Source organism: Pezoporus wallicus, unplaced genomic scaffold (assembly GCF_028554395.1).
Source record: "Pezoporus wallicus isolate ANWC-B61680 ecotype Strahan unplaced genomic scaffold, APGP_CSIRO_Pwel_v1 contig_4012, whole genome shotgun sequence".
Taxonomy (NCBI): domain Eukaryota; kingdom Metazoa; phylum Chordata; class Aves; order Psittaciformes; family Psittacidae; genus Pezoporus; species Pezoporus wallicus.
In genome coordinates this window covers 1,954,707-1,968,322 of record NW_026637828.1, presented here as the reverse complement: position 1 = coordinate 1,968,322, position 13,616 = coordinate 1,954,707, and the positions used below count along the sequence as shown (strand labels likewise).

The following is a 13,616-nucleotide window of genomic DNA, read 5'->3' as shown; positions in this document are numbered from 1 at the left end:
CCAAGCAGCTGAGATTTCTTGGCACAAGCAGAACCTGGATAACAAAACCCAGGAAAGAGCCTTTACCAAAACAAAATCAGTTTTCTAAAAGCATATGTTTTGGTATTATTCAGTAATTACAGTACCTGCAAAGGGCTTTCTCTGGGCTCATCTTAAAGATCTGGCTCTACTCTGCAGCAAAAGCCTGTTCTCTCTCTTATTATCACAAATTAAACTTGATTGCTCTTGAATTAACCAATATTTACCTAAGCCCACAAGTCCCAGTCTCAGAAAAGCATCTTGCACATGCAAAGGGCCAGAAGGGCTCAATCCCCATAAGAGGGCACTTCCACTCGCAAGTTTAACTCAAATCCTCCCTAAATTTGCTCTGCCAGACACAGGACAAAAACTAGTTCTAAACCTAGAAACCTGGAGACAAGCTGCTCCCTGCAACCTTTCCTGCCAGTGTTTTTAACAAAGACCTAGAAAGTAAGATGACAGGAACTAGGAAATGTAATATCATGGATCTGCTTCCTTGCCAGGAGGGGAAATTGTGCCAGTGGAGACTTGCTGAACATAGGGAAAAAAATGGAGAAAGGAAAGGCGTGAGAGCACAGTGAGAGAGGCTGAAGGAGCAGATCGAGTTCCAGGGCATGGGGGGTATGAGCATCACCCAAACTGAGCTGCTGCTCCTCTGCAGCATTCCTGTTCACTCAGAAACAACTGCAGAAAGCAGGGGCAGCAGGACCAGGGGCAGTCTCTGTGTGTTCTCAAAAGCAGGATGACATAGAAGAGGAGGGACTGTGGAGCTGGGAAAGGAAAGGTGAGCGCCAAGTATCATTGAGAGGGGCTGGACCCTCTGCACAGTGACTCAGAGCAAAGCCCCTTACGGAGCAGGGAGTCCAGTGCTGAGATTACACCGAGCAAAGTCAAACAGAACCAAGAGAGTCGTCTAAAGTTGGGTAGCTTTTTTTTTGGGGGGGGGGGGTGTTGGGGAAATCCCTCAGAGTACTGGGACTGAGTGGTCTGGTCTTCTAGAGACCCACCATGGTGGCACTGGGGAGGAGAGAGCCCAGCTGAGAAGTCCAGAGGGACGTGCCCTTCTAGAGACTCCTTCCTCCACTCCACTCCTGCTAGGGCACGTGCAGGGTAGGTGGGGGAAGCACCCCTACTTTTGCCCCAGAAGAAATCAGGCAGGCACCAGCTGCGTGCACAGGTGAGAAATCCCCCACTGCTATTGCAGGCTGGATCAGAATGAAACCTGCTTTTCCCCAGCACTATGCAACACGTCCAGAAGCTACAAGCTTATTTTGACAGTCTTCCTTCCTTGGGCTCATCAGCTAGGAAGGACACCTCCCAACAAGCAGTAACAGGAGTATGAGCTTACCTTGCCACCTTCTTGCTTGAGAGTCTTTTATTGGGGCTGCGGAATGAAGAACAAACAGGAAAGCGTCAGGAAAGCTGACAGTGGAGAGGAAGGGAAGCAGGAAACAGCAAGCACTCCGGGGCACAGGGGAGCGCCCATGCAGCATGCAGCACCCGCGCAGCCCAGCCACAGGCACCGCCAGGAACAACGCAACGACACCGGACCAAAGGGAATAACCTCACCGGTGGCAGCGGCTGCGTCCTCTCACCAGCTGAAAACTGATCCTCAAGGAAAGTGCTAATAATAGCCATGAGGTTGGTGGGCTTCAGCCCGGCGCCAAGGGCACACTGAGCTATGGATCCTGCAGCATCCCAGCCCTCCCTGCCCCTACACGGGTGCTTCCACCCTTCCGCACTGCCTAGGACTTCCCACAAAGGTCATTCTCACTGTTTGGCAGGGAATCGGTGCCTACTTGTAGCTCAGGCATTTCAGGAGCTGTTGATTGTGGCCCCTTCTGGGTTTTGAGCATGAGCACAGGCACAGTTAGAATCCCTGGACAGGGGTTGCACCGGGAGATGACGGAGGTCACACACCCCTGCTCTGTATATTCCCGACCCAGCTGCCACCATACCACAGCGGTCAGGCTCAGCATGACCCACAGTGCAAGCAGCCAAGGTCCACATTACCCTGCCCCTCAGGACAAGGCTGCAGGAGCTTCTCACCTTCCACTAGACCAGGTTGCTCCAAGCCCCATCCAACCTGGCCTTGAACACTGCCAGGGATGGGGCAGCCACAGCTTCTCTGGGCACCCTGTGCCAGTGCCTCAGCACCCTCACAGGGAAGAGCTTCTGCCTAAGAGCTCATCTCAGTCTCCCCTCTGTCAGGTTAAAGCCATTCCCCCTTGTCCTGTCCCTACAGGCCCCTGCCCAAAGCCCCTCTGCAGATGTTTTGTAGCCGCTTTAGGCACTGGGAGCTGCTCTAAGGTCTCCCCTTAAGGACCCTTCTCTTCTCCAGGCTGAACAAGCCCAGCTCTCTCAGCCTGGCTCCAGAGCAGAGCTGCTCCAGTGCTCTGACTGATGCAGCTGTGTGCTTGTGAAGCAAGCAGGGGCTTGGCTCTCACTCCTCATCTTCCACCCAAATGCACACTGTTGTCAAACAGATGCCACTGGGACACATCAGTGATACAGATCACTGCTGAGCGATGGCAGCAAACACAGCTCTAGCCTGAGTGGAGAAGCAGCAATTGCATTCCCAGGTGCTTAGCTCAGTTTAAAGACTCATTTGGGAGTCCGTTCCTGCCAGGAATTGCAACAACTTCATTACTTCTTAGAAGGAGGAATTAAAAATAGCTCAGGGCAATTTTCTTTTCTATAACAACAATGACCCACCCGGGGCTGTTGTCAGGGCCACCAGCTCTTGTGTCAAAAGGACATCCTCAGACACACATTTCCAAGGAGCATGAGAGCTGCTGCTGGACAGGCTTCAAGGACACTCGACACCCACCCGAGGTCAGGGCCTTGCGTTTGCCAGCAATTTCTACGAGGAATTCACGTATGTCCCAGCACTGGAGGGAGGAAAAACATTCTTCCCTGCAAACACTTACGGGAAAGCAGGGCTGGCACCTGCGGGTGGCTCTTGGAGGGGATGAGCCATTCACAACTACTGCATCAAGGACACTGAAACTAAAAACTTCCACAGAACTGGCTCATCCCAAGCTCCTTGCATATTTCTTCCTCACCTTCCCATGCCTTAGGTTCAGAGAGAAGTGTCCCAATGCTGTGACCAGGCTCCCCATCTTATTCCAAGTATAAAGCACTGTATATATGCCCACAGCCTTTAAGAGTGAGGCAGCTGGGCTTCACCCCAGCTCCCAGCATCCTCTGTGGAGCGGGTGTCTTCAGGCCTCAACAGGCACAGTGTGAGGCTGTTGGGCTCAGGTTTTGGTCCCTTTCCTGCTGCAATCTTTGCCTGCAGTCTGGGATTTGTCCGCTGCACTGAGGGCTTCCTGTTGCTGGTGATGCTGGGAGCAAACCACAGGCCCTGCCATGTCCCACACATTGCATGGGGACACCTCACACGTCCTCACAGAGAAAGGGTAGGCAATGCCCCTTCTGTTGGGTCCATGCACAGGGCACATGGAACCAATTTCCAGCAAATTTGAGCACGGGAGACCCTGGACACTGATGGACGAATGACGACACCTGCTTGTCCTGAGCCCGAAAGACACGTGCTAAATCAGAACCTGTGGAATTCCCACTGCAACACTACAGGATGGCGAAACCTCTGGAAGTCCCATCCATCACAGGAGGCTCTGAGGTGTTAGTTCAGCTTTGCAGGTCAATTTCGTGGAGAAAGCCTGGAATGGAGTGGGGCTACTGGTGCATCAAGGGCAGTCCAGTGTTATCCTTAACTGCATAACCCAAGACCCATCACAGACCCTCAAGGCCTCCAACAACTCTTTACCTGAGGAAGAGAAAGGGGCAGAAGTACTTTTTCCATTTAAAAAAAAATTAAAGTCAAGCTCCTGTTTGTTTTCCAGTTCTCTTACCATAGCTATAGAGTCCATGTTACACTGTCCCTGTGTAGGACAGACAAAGACCAAAAGCATAACCAAAAACCAGGCTTGAAAGAGTACACCAGATGTGAGAAGCACAATTATCCTTAATGCCACCATCCTTCTACCCAGCAGATGACAAACAGCTCTGAAAAACTAAAAGCCAAATAGAAACCCCTCCCCACCTGTCAGATCAGCAAGTCCAGCTGCTGGCTGGAGGACCTCAAACATTACGCTCAAACCTCATGAAGTTCCTATGCAAAGGCCCTGGTTCCTATCACATCCACCCAGCTGGTGGTGGCCCATGAGTGGGCAGGCAGCTGGATGACATGAGATCTTACTGTGGGAAAGCAAAAGCATCTACAGGAGAGGTTCCAAGCCATGGAGAGCAAGTTGCTGTCTTCAGGTTATTGAAGGATGGGCTCTACCTGCCTTTCCAGGTTGGTCCAGTAACTCAGGCATGCCTCCACACTGGCTATGACCAGCCAGAAGGCCTGGTGGTCTTTTCCTTGGTGACAGAAATACTGTACACGATCAGCTTACAGCTTTCAACTCCCAGTGCACAGACTGCAAAACTCAGTGTGGAGAAGCACCCACCACTCAGCAGGACATGCAAAGAGGCTGCCCAGAACAGAAGGGAAGACTCTCATTGTCTGCCAGCCTCTGTGGCTCAGAGTAAAGGAAACTTCTTATTACAGCCTTCAAATAACCTTAATAAAGGTTATGACAACCTTTACCACCTGGAGAGGCTCACTTTATCTGGTGGAATTCATCCCCTTTCCCAACCAGGAATCAAGCAACACATCAGCAAAGTAAAGCTGTGCCAGACAAAGGAGAGTCTTCCCTTTCAGACCATCGCTCCCAACACTGAAATGGCCACACACGAGCCCAATTACCTATTCATTTCAAGATCATTCAGGCGAGCAGAAAGATCCTCAAGGCGGTTGATTTGTTTGTGGCACTGGCTACAGTAAAACTCAAATGCTTCATCTGCGATAATGCTGTGCAGTTTCGCAGCGAGCGGATGGGTGCTAGAGAGATCACAAGGGTCATTTCAACAGGACAGAACAGAACAGACAGGGCTGACTTCATCCATGGCTTCCACAAGCTGAGTGTACTTTGGTAAAGGGGAGCTCTGGGGGACAGACACAAGACTTGCAATTAAAAACTGCAGGGCAGATTGGGCCATTATCCCTCTCTTGAATTTAGAAGCCAAATTTACAGCAGCTGAGCTTGGCTCACGTTTCCAAAGCCCTGAACAGCCAGCTCTTTTGGAGGACCACCAAGAGCTCAGGGAAGGGAACATTCATGCTCTCCACAAACCCACATGACTACAAAGTTTATTTTCCAACAGGATTTTCCAAGCAACCTGTCTCAGGATGCTCTAACAATGGTCCTGGTTTGCCTCGGTAAATGCAGACTGAACTCACTGCTGGGCTGGGTGCCGGGAGAGCCAAATCATTTCCAGTGGATGCTTTAAGAACAGAGCAGCATGCTGCTGTGGTCCCACCTCAGTAACACACAGAGGCAGATTTTAATTGCAAGGAGCTTTTAACCTGAGCTCAAAAAGGTGGTTGCAATTCAACTGCTCTGTCCTACAAGATGAAGAATGAGGAAGCTAAGCAGCGGTGGTGGCTTATTGTAGAGGACATCATTTGGCAAGGGGACACAGGTGTCTACAGGGCTTTAACAGCTTAGGAAATTAAGGGGACTGGATCAGCTTTTTATTTTCAGCTGCTCACTTGGAAAATAAGCTCCGAGGCACCCACTAGCATTTGGCAAGCCAGAGAGCCATTCCCCCACCTGACATGACTTGGGTAGGACAGAGCATGGCCCTCAATAGCAAAATCTGTGGTACTTTGGGGCCAACTACACACCGCAAAACCTTCCTGTAGGAAAACATACTTCTGGAAGCCACAGACTTGAATCAAAGAAAGGTTAATAGCGAAAACCCAAAGTAGTTCAATAAGAAAGACAGGTAAAGGGGTGAGCAAACACAAGCAAGCTTAAAACTAAAAGGCATCTGAAAGGACTTGTCAGATACAGATACACACTGGCAAGTCCTGGCCCGGGAGATGCTGAGTGTGTGGGACACCCCAGCAGGGCTCAGCCCCTTTGTGTTAACCCCTCAGGGACATTTTTGGTGGCCCAGCCATCCCCGGGATCTGGACTCTGAGCTTGTGCTGTCTGTACAGTATTTCCGAGCCCCCTTAGAACAAGTAACTGAACAACAGTAAATGCCAAAACACTCAGCTCTTCCCATTCCTGGAAAAAAAAAAATTAGTTGGGAAACATTCCCCCTACCCTCTAGGGCAGGCTTGGACCAGGGTAACCATTATTTACCAGCAGTCAGTTCAGCTGCTCAGGCTTTGCACAGGGTAAGAGGTGGCAGAAGCTTTGTGGCATCTGAAGAAGGGATGTGTCCTTTTCTGGGCTCTGCTCAGTGAGTAGAGCCAAACCAGCTCACCTGAGCGCACCCCTGGGCGAGGTGTGAATGCAAATCTAACAAACATTAATCAAAAAGGGGAAAAGCAGCGTGGAGGAGAGCCCACAGGCCAGCCTGGCAGCTCTTCGGGTGCGTGCACGATACTCGGCCTCCGGCTGCGTTGGTTGTGTGCCCGTTGAGTGGGTGAGAGCCCAACCGCACTGAGCCTCGGAGCATCCCCACCTTCCCCTCGTGGCAAACTGCCATGTGCAGCCTTCCTGCCTCCTCCCTCCATCTCGTGGAGTAACATTCATCTTCCACAGGTCACTGGTGCTTACTGGGGTTTGTACTGGAGCTCTGCTGAAGATCTGGAGCTGTGGCAGGAAAACTGGTTGATGTCATTCTTGTTCTCTTGTAACACGGAAAGGGTGCATGGCCATGTGACCGTTTAGAAGTGATACCACTCCTCATATTCAAACCACAACCAAAAAAAAAGAAAGAGTTAAGCCTGAACCTGCAATATCCTGTAGTTCTTTAAAGTTTCCCTATGTTTAAATGCACTGGGGTGGCAGGGCTTCATTCAGGAAAACAGCCCAATCACAGAGAACGATCAGCTAAGGGCCTTCACACACAAGCCATGGTAAGGGCTAGACCTGAAAGACATGGGGAAATCCTCTGTTTCAAACAGACTGCATTCTTGGCTCTGGAGGTGGTGCAGGGTTTATCTCCCTAGCAAGCCCCAGCAGCAAGTCTCCAGCATAAACCACTACGAGCTGCGTGGCCACGTGCTGAGTGAGGCCCTCCCAGCAGAGGAGGGATGCTGCAGAGCAGGATCTCATGGATATAATCCAAAGAGACAGAGAGCAGAGGGGAGACAATAATCTGACAGAGCAAGATTTGAAAACGGAATGTGTGGGCAACCTGGAAGCTCCAGACTGATGTTAAAGATACAGTTCAACTGATTGCAAAGCTCCTTCAGATGAGTATTTTTCTTGCCAGGAGCCTTCTGGACCAGGTTGGAAGCCCACCCTCAAGAAAAAACTCAAAATGAACATGAAGGCTGCTTTTTATCCGAGAGCTGCAGCACTAGGACAGCCAGCCACCCCCAGCATTTCTGCCCAGTGCAATCAGAGGACAAGCGTGGCTGAGCTTGTGCCCCTTCCACTGCAGGGTATCCAATCACATCAAGCTCTGGAGTGCTGGTTTCCTGAAGTAACGGATTAGGCATGCTCCACAGCAACACTATCCTATGGCAGGCTTAGTTAACACCTTCAAAAGTGCTGCTTCCAAAACAAAAGTCAGCCTTGGCCTGTAGCAAAGTGCAGGTTTGGAGATTTGAGAGCAATTCTTCAGCCCTGTGCAACCAGAACAGCCCAAACCCTATGAAGGGCTTTGGGAAGCTGGTGGAAAACAGGCAGACAGCAAAAAAATGTTATGATGAGTTCACACTGCTGCAAAAGACACTAACGTGTATCATCCCAAAGGAAAAAGGCATGTCCTGCAAGACAGAGATGCCCTGACCCAGGGTGGAACACGTCTCTGGTGCTATTCGTCATCACAGACTTGGTAGGCTGAGCATTCCAGCTTCTGCTTTTTTTTTATCTTAGAAAGTAAGTATTGGTGGGTTTTTGTAATGCCACAGCAGCTTCTCAATCCACCCTGCATGGAAAAACAGTATTTGCCTGGTTTCAGATCCCAGCGCAAGGAGTGCAGCTGCACAGAGAAAGAAAAAGAAGGATGCTGGAGCTTGTGCAAATCCAGCCCAGCATCACATCAAAGCCAAAAATACAGGCACAAGAGAGAAAATTCGAAAGATAAAGATATCCAACAGGGTGTGGGGAAAGCTGAGAAGTGTTTTTCTGTACTCGAAGGTTCTGCGAGGAGCCACATCCCTAATAGGAGTGGGAATGTGACGCTGTCCTGGACACATGTAAGATGTGGACTGCTTCTTCCACCTGCTGCTGGGCATTAGTGCTTCTGGATGGGAGGACGGAGATTGCTCAGGAAAAGGAAAGACTGAGGGAGGAAACTCCTCCACCACTTCTGAGCTGATTAGCCTGCTGTATCCAAAGTTTGCCAAAAACCCCTTCCTGCAAGCTGACCAATGTGTAAATGCAGAGGGAAAAACTCTCACACACAACGCACAGGCGAAGATACCAAGCAACTGAAATGGGTTAAAACACTGCCAGTGCTGTGCTGAGCATTACCTGGGAGAGAGGAATGAGGAGCTATTAAAGCTGCTTTCCCCATTACACAAGCTGTCCGAGAACAGATCTGCTTCATTCCCTTCTCCGTAATCCTCAAAATGCTCCTCTCCACTGATGACAGTAACAATGGAGTGGCTGAGGTCTGAGCCCAGGGGCAGGTCGTGTGGATTGGATCTGTGGGAAAAGAGGGAAAAACATTAGAGGGTGGCCAGCACAGCAGCCTTTCCAACTGCATCTAATACATCCCTTTTCCATGTCTCCATTTCAGCAGACATGCTGTCTCTTCATAGAATCCCAGACTGGTTTAGGTTGGAAGGGACCTTAAAGCTCACCAAGTTCCAACCCCCTGCCATGGGCAGGGACACCTTCCACTAGACCAGGTTGCTCCAAGCGCCGTCCAACCTGGCCTTGAACACTGCCAGGGATGGGGCAGCCACAGCTTCTCTGGGCACCCTGTGCCAGCTCCTCAGCACCCTCACAGGGAAGAGCTTCTGCCTAAGAGCTCATCTCAGTCTCCCCTCTCTCAGGTTAAAGCCATTCCCCCTTGTCCTGTCCCTACAGGCCCTTGTCCAAAGCCCCTCTCCAGGCTTCTTGTAGCCCCTTTAGGCACTGGAGCTGCTCTGAGGTCTCCCCTTAAGGAGCCTTCTCTTCTCCAGGCTGAACCAGCCCAGCTCTCTCAGCCTGGCTCCAGAGCAGAGCTGCTCCAGCCCTCGCAGCATCTCCATGGCCTCCTCTGGACTCCAACAGCTCCACGTCCCTCTTGTGTTGTTGCCCCAGAGCTGGATCAGGACTGCAGGGGGGGTCTCCCCAGAGCACAGCAGAGGGGGAGAATTCCCTCCCTCTCCTGCTGCTCACGCTCTGGGGACACAGCCCAGCAGATGGGGGGTTTCTGGGCTCAAATGTCCAGCGATGGGTCATGGGAAGCTGCTCATCAACCAGTGCCAGGCTCTCACTTGCTTGTTGCTGTATAATCCTGTCAAGTACCCAGCACTGGGGTTTAACACTGTCACCTCCCCTCCGAGTGCCTCAAATCCCAGTGGTTTACAGGCAGCTGCCAAACAGACCAGTGACAGACCCTCTGACAAGACAAAGGAGTCCTCTTCCTGCTCGTGCTGGGAAAAAGCTGTGCATGCTCATGGCAATCTTGGAGTGCGGAATGCTGCTTCATGTGTTTTTAACACCAGATCCAGAAGGCTGCAGTGTGTTAAGCCTAAGCCTAAACCCTGAACACATCCAGTACAGGTTCTGAGAAGTCCCTTGCTTCTCTGGGCACCCTGTGCCAGCGCCTCAGCACCCTCACAGGGAAGAACTTCTGCCTAAGAGCTCATCTCAGTCTCTCCTCTGTCAGGTTAAAGCCATTCCTCCTTGTCCTGTCCCTACAGGCCCCTGTGCAGAGCCCCTCTCCAGGTTTCTTGTAGTTTCTTCACAGCTGTATGAAGTTAAACCACCACAGCAGTACACACACTCATATTCAGAGTATTCTCACATTCAGAGGACTGAGGATGATGAGATACCAGAGAAGCTGTGGCTGCCCCATCCCTGGCAGTGTTCAAGGCCAGGTTGGACGGGGCTTGGAGCAACCTGGTCTGGCGGAAGGTGTCCCTGCCTGTGGCAGGGGGTTGGGAATGGATGAGCTTCAGGGTTCCTTCCAGCCCAAACGAGTCTGTGGTCCTGTGACTAAACTGCTCAGGACCTCAGAAGGTTTCTAACCTGGGGAGAACAAGACAGGGGGCATCTGTAAGAACCAGGCTGTGAAAACAGCCCACGTGCCTCTGAACCACAGGTATGTGTTTGTGGGGACGGGCACTGTTGTCTTCTCCAAAATTCAATGCTTGAAAACAAGAAAGATTGCATTATCATAAAAACTGGTATTTCAGGCTATGCCCCCATCTGCATTCACTTGCTAGGAGAGGGAAAAGGGGGGTGTGACTAGATTGGTGTACTAAATCAGAAAGAAAAGATTACAGATAAGCCATTTATGACAAAAACCTGCACCATCTGAAGGATTTGCCCTTATCCCACTAATAAAAACACATCAATCCTCCAGCCAAAACAGCAGCAGATCTCTATTGAAGTGCTGACAAGTCTAGTTCAGCCTGTGGGCATCTGTGCATCCTCCTTGTGCACTAGAGAAGTGCCACTACTCCCAAAGTAGGATCCAGCTTCCCCAGCAGTGAGTCAGAAGCTGCACCCAGCAGACCACTGCCAAAAGCATCAGAAACCTCACCAGGAATAGAAGGCAGGGGGTGGAATTTTTATCTTGGGAGCAAAACCCAACCCCAAATCTCTAAATCTGGGGCTGTGGTTTGACACGCACTGCACAGATCTGATCAGGCTTTGGGCAATAAATAGTACAGTATTTTCCATGCCTCTATAACGGCGCTCTAGAAGCTTCAAGATCCAGAGTCCAACTAATATTTACTAGACTCAGCCTAAATAACCACGTATGCTCAAACCATCCAAGGTATGCTGAACTCTAACAGCTACTGGAAAGCACTGTTGAAGCTTTGATTCAGTCCCCCAGCTGCGCTGGTCAGCCTGTACTTACTGACTGTCCCTTGGAAGAGCTCTGGGCTCTAGAGGTGTAAAACTATTGTCCTGCCTGGGTTTTGATGGCACCAAAACCAGCCCATAACAACTTAGTACGAGATTTCTAGAGGTTTCCATCTCAAACCTTCCAAATAGTGAAGCCAAATGAACTTTTTCCTTGATTTTTTTGGCCACCTGCAATTTGCATACATTTCACACACCTGTCAACAGGCACCACTGCGCTTGGACAGAGCACCCAAAGGACAGTCCACCTTCCCAAGCCCACACTGGGAGTAGCAGGAACCCTCAAGAAGAACCTAATCTTAAAGAATCAATTCCCAAGCAAAGTATTTGGTACCTACAGGCAGGTGAATCCGAGGCACGTCAATCTCCCCAGGGGACGAGAGTGCACGCAGGCTGCCATGGCCCCTCCGGAGCCCCTCTGCCTTGTGGCTGGGGAGCTCAGCGACCCATTGTATCCCAGTTTAACAGTCACTGAGCTGAATGCTTGGGAGAGAAGAGCCCAGCCAGATAATCTCATTTATTCTCTAATCCACAGCACCCTTTCATCCCCAGTGCTGAGTGCCCAGCAGCACTGACTGCTCACAGCACCTCTGCCATCCCCAGATGAGATTTTGGGGTGGAGGGAAGTCCAGTGCTTTCTAAAAGCAATGAGAATTGTATGTCCTCACCAGAGCACCGAGCCTGAGTGATGCGTTGTTTTGGCCAAAACCAATTCTGTGTATTAGCAGACCTTAACCCATGATTGTTCCAGAGGTTTCAGTGCAGACCTGTGCTCTTGGGTCACTATTAAAGGAGTTATTCCCTCCCCTCTGCCTGCCAGCATCCCAGTTTCACCCCAACACCCACTTTTCCTGCAAAAGCTAGGAAAGGAGGTGGGCCCAGGAACAGTTTTGCCAGCAGCAGTTCAGATTCGGGGAAGAAGATCTTAGCTCACACTTCTGTGCTTCAGGCACAAGTTTAAAACTAGTTATTACAGGAGGTGGTTGCACATCAAAGGGCACACGCGTATTTAGGCAAAACAAGAATATAGTGAGTTCCCCTCCTGACTTGAAAATTATATGTTGCATTTCTGTCTTAAGTGATAGATTAAAAACTGCAAGCATTTCAGGTGTTTGGATCACCTGAGAACTTATTTTAGAGGTTAAAGATGCTAATGAGGGTACAGAACTTCTCCCAAAGGCAAAGCAACGATTAACTCAAAGAGATTGCCAGGCCAAGTTCCAAATCAGCCTACACATGGTGCAGTCTAATTGTCATTATTCTTAAAGAAGAGCTATTTTGGTCTTGCATGAAGTTACAAATACAAAGAAGAAACCAACCAGTTTCAGCAAGACGGGCTCAGCCCACTTCATTTTAAATCCTTGGTCTTGGTTTGCTCCCAGTTTCCTGCCCCACACAGTGACTTCTGCTCACCGTCCTCCCCACTCACCCATGCTCTGGCTCCTCGATGGGATCCGTGAACTCTGAGTGCACGGTGGAGTCGATGGCACTGTCTGTTTCTACTTCGTCGTGCATCTCGTGATGTACAAGTGTGCTGGTGTCCTCATCCGTGAAGGTCTCGCACTCGCTGTACGTGCTCTCTGAGCCCATGTAAGCACTGTCAGTCACCTCATTTGCCTGGTAAAAACACAAGAGGGGAAGAAATAAGAGCACAGATACACAGTTGTGCTGCAGAGCAGGACAAAACACATTTGGTACCTGATTACTGCAGCGCTACACTTCTAAGCACAGAAATCCAACCTCCAACCACAGTGTGAGCCCACTTCCAAGTCAGGCTCCAACTCCAGGTCCAAGGACCCAGCAGCACCCTGGGGTGCACCATGGCCTTCAGGCCACAAGTGCTTTGTGACAGCAGCATTCGGAAAGCAGATTACAGAAATACACACTACATAGGAGTTGGAGGGAGGTCTTGTAGAGAGTATGGATTTGTTGAGTCCAAGAGGGATTACCCCCTGGACCATTACCTGCAGCAGGCTCTGGGAAAGCAGCATGATTTGGTTTTTAACACACCACGCCAGGAGCATGGAGGACTGGGTTTTCCTCCCAGTTCAGCCTGTCAGGAAGGTGTTAGTCTTTGGTGCTCATACATGCGGGCAGGGATGGTCCTGCCTGGACACACCAAGCCCAGAACTATCCTAATGTTCAGAGGAGAGCCGTGGGAGCAGGAGAAGAAACACCCTCCTAAAGCAAAGTGCTTGTTGCATCAAAGCCCCAGCTCATTTCCCAGCACTTATGGGACTTCCCCAGTGCACCTCTGAACAATCCAAGTAATTTTTGTCTCTGGGATCACGGTTGTGATGGGATCTACCAGTGCGGAACTCCAGCTGACCACGTGCCACTGGAGGCATCAGGCAGAGGGACAGGAGCCCATGTGCCTGGCCTCAAGGTAAAGAGAAGCTCATGAAAAGCTGTTTGCTCCACCTGAAGTTCACTCAATGGATCAAACTTGCTCAGCTGCGGGCTGCCCCCTCTCCAGCACGGCAGCAGGGCAAAGCAGCAGCATTTGGAATGCAGGCACAGCCAAAGCAAACC

At 50.6% G+C, this 13,616-nt stretch overlaps 1 protein-coding gene across 6 annotated transcripts in view; it reads right to left on the bottom strand.

Moving 5' to 3' along the window:
- Positions 1-13,616, bottom strand: part of RAB11FIP3 (RAB11 family interacting protein 3) — a 78,111-nt gene that overhangs the window by 12,871 nt on the left and 51,624 nt on the right. For 5 of the 6 annotated variants that reach the window (XM_057407948.1, XM_057407952.1, XM_057407951.1 and 2 more), the window contains 4 exons: positions 12,514-12,701; positions 8,532-8,705; positions 4,796-4,930; positions 1,367-1,402 (listed from right to left, as the gene is read on the bottom strand). In XM_057407948.1, coding sequence (XP_057263931.1) covers positions 1,367-1,402; positions 4,796-4,930; positions 8,532-8,705; positions 12,514-12,701 — 533 coding nt within the window. The remainder of the gene's footprint in view (positions 1-1,366; positions 1,403-4,795; positions 4,931-8,531; positions 8,706-12,513; positions 12,702-13,616) is intronic. The other variant, XM_057407950.1, reaches the window with a different exon arrangement.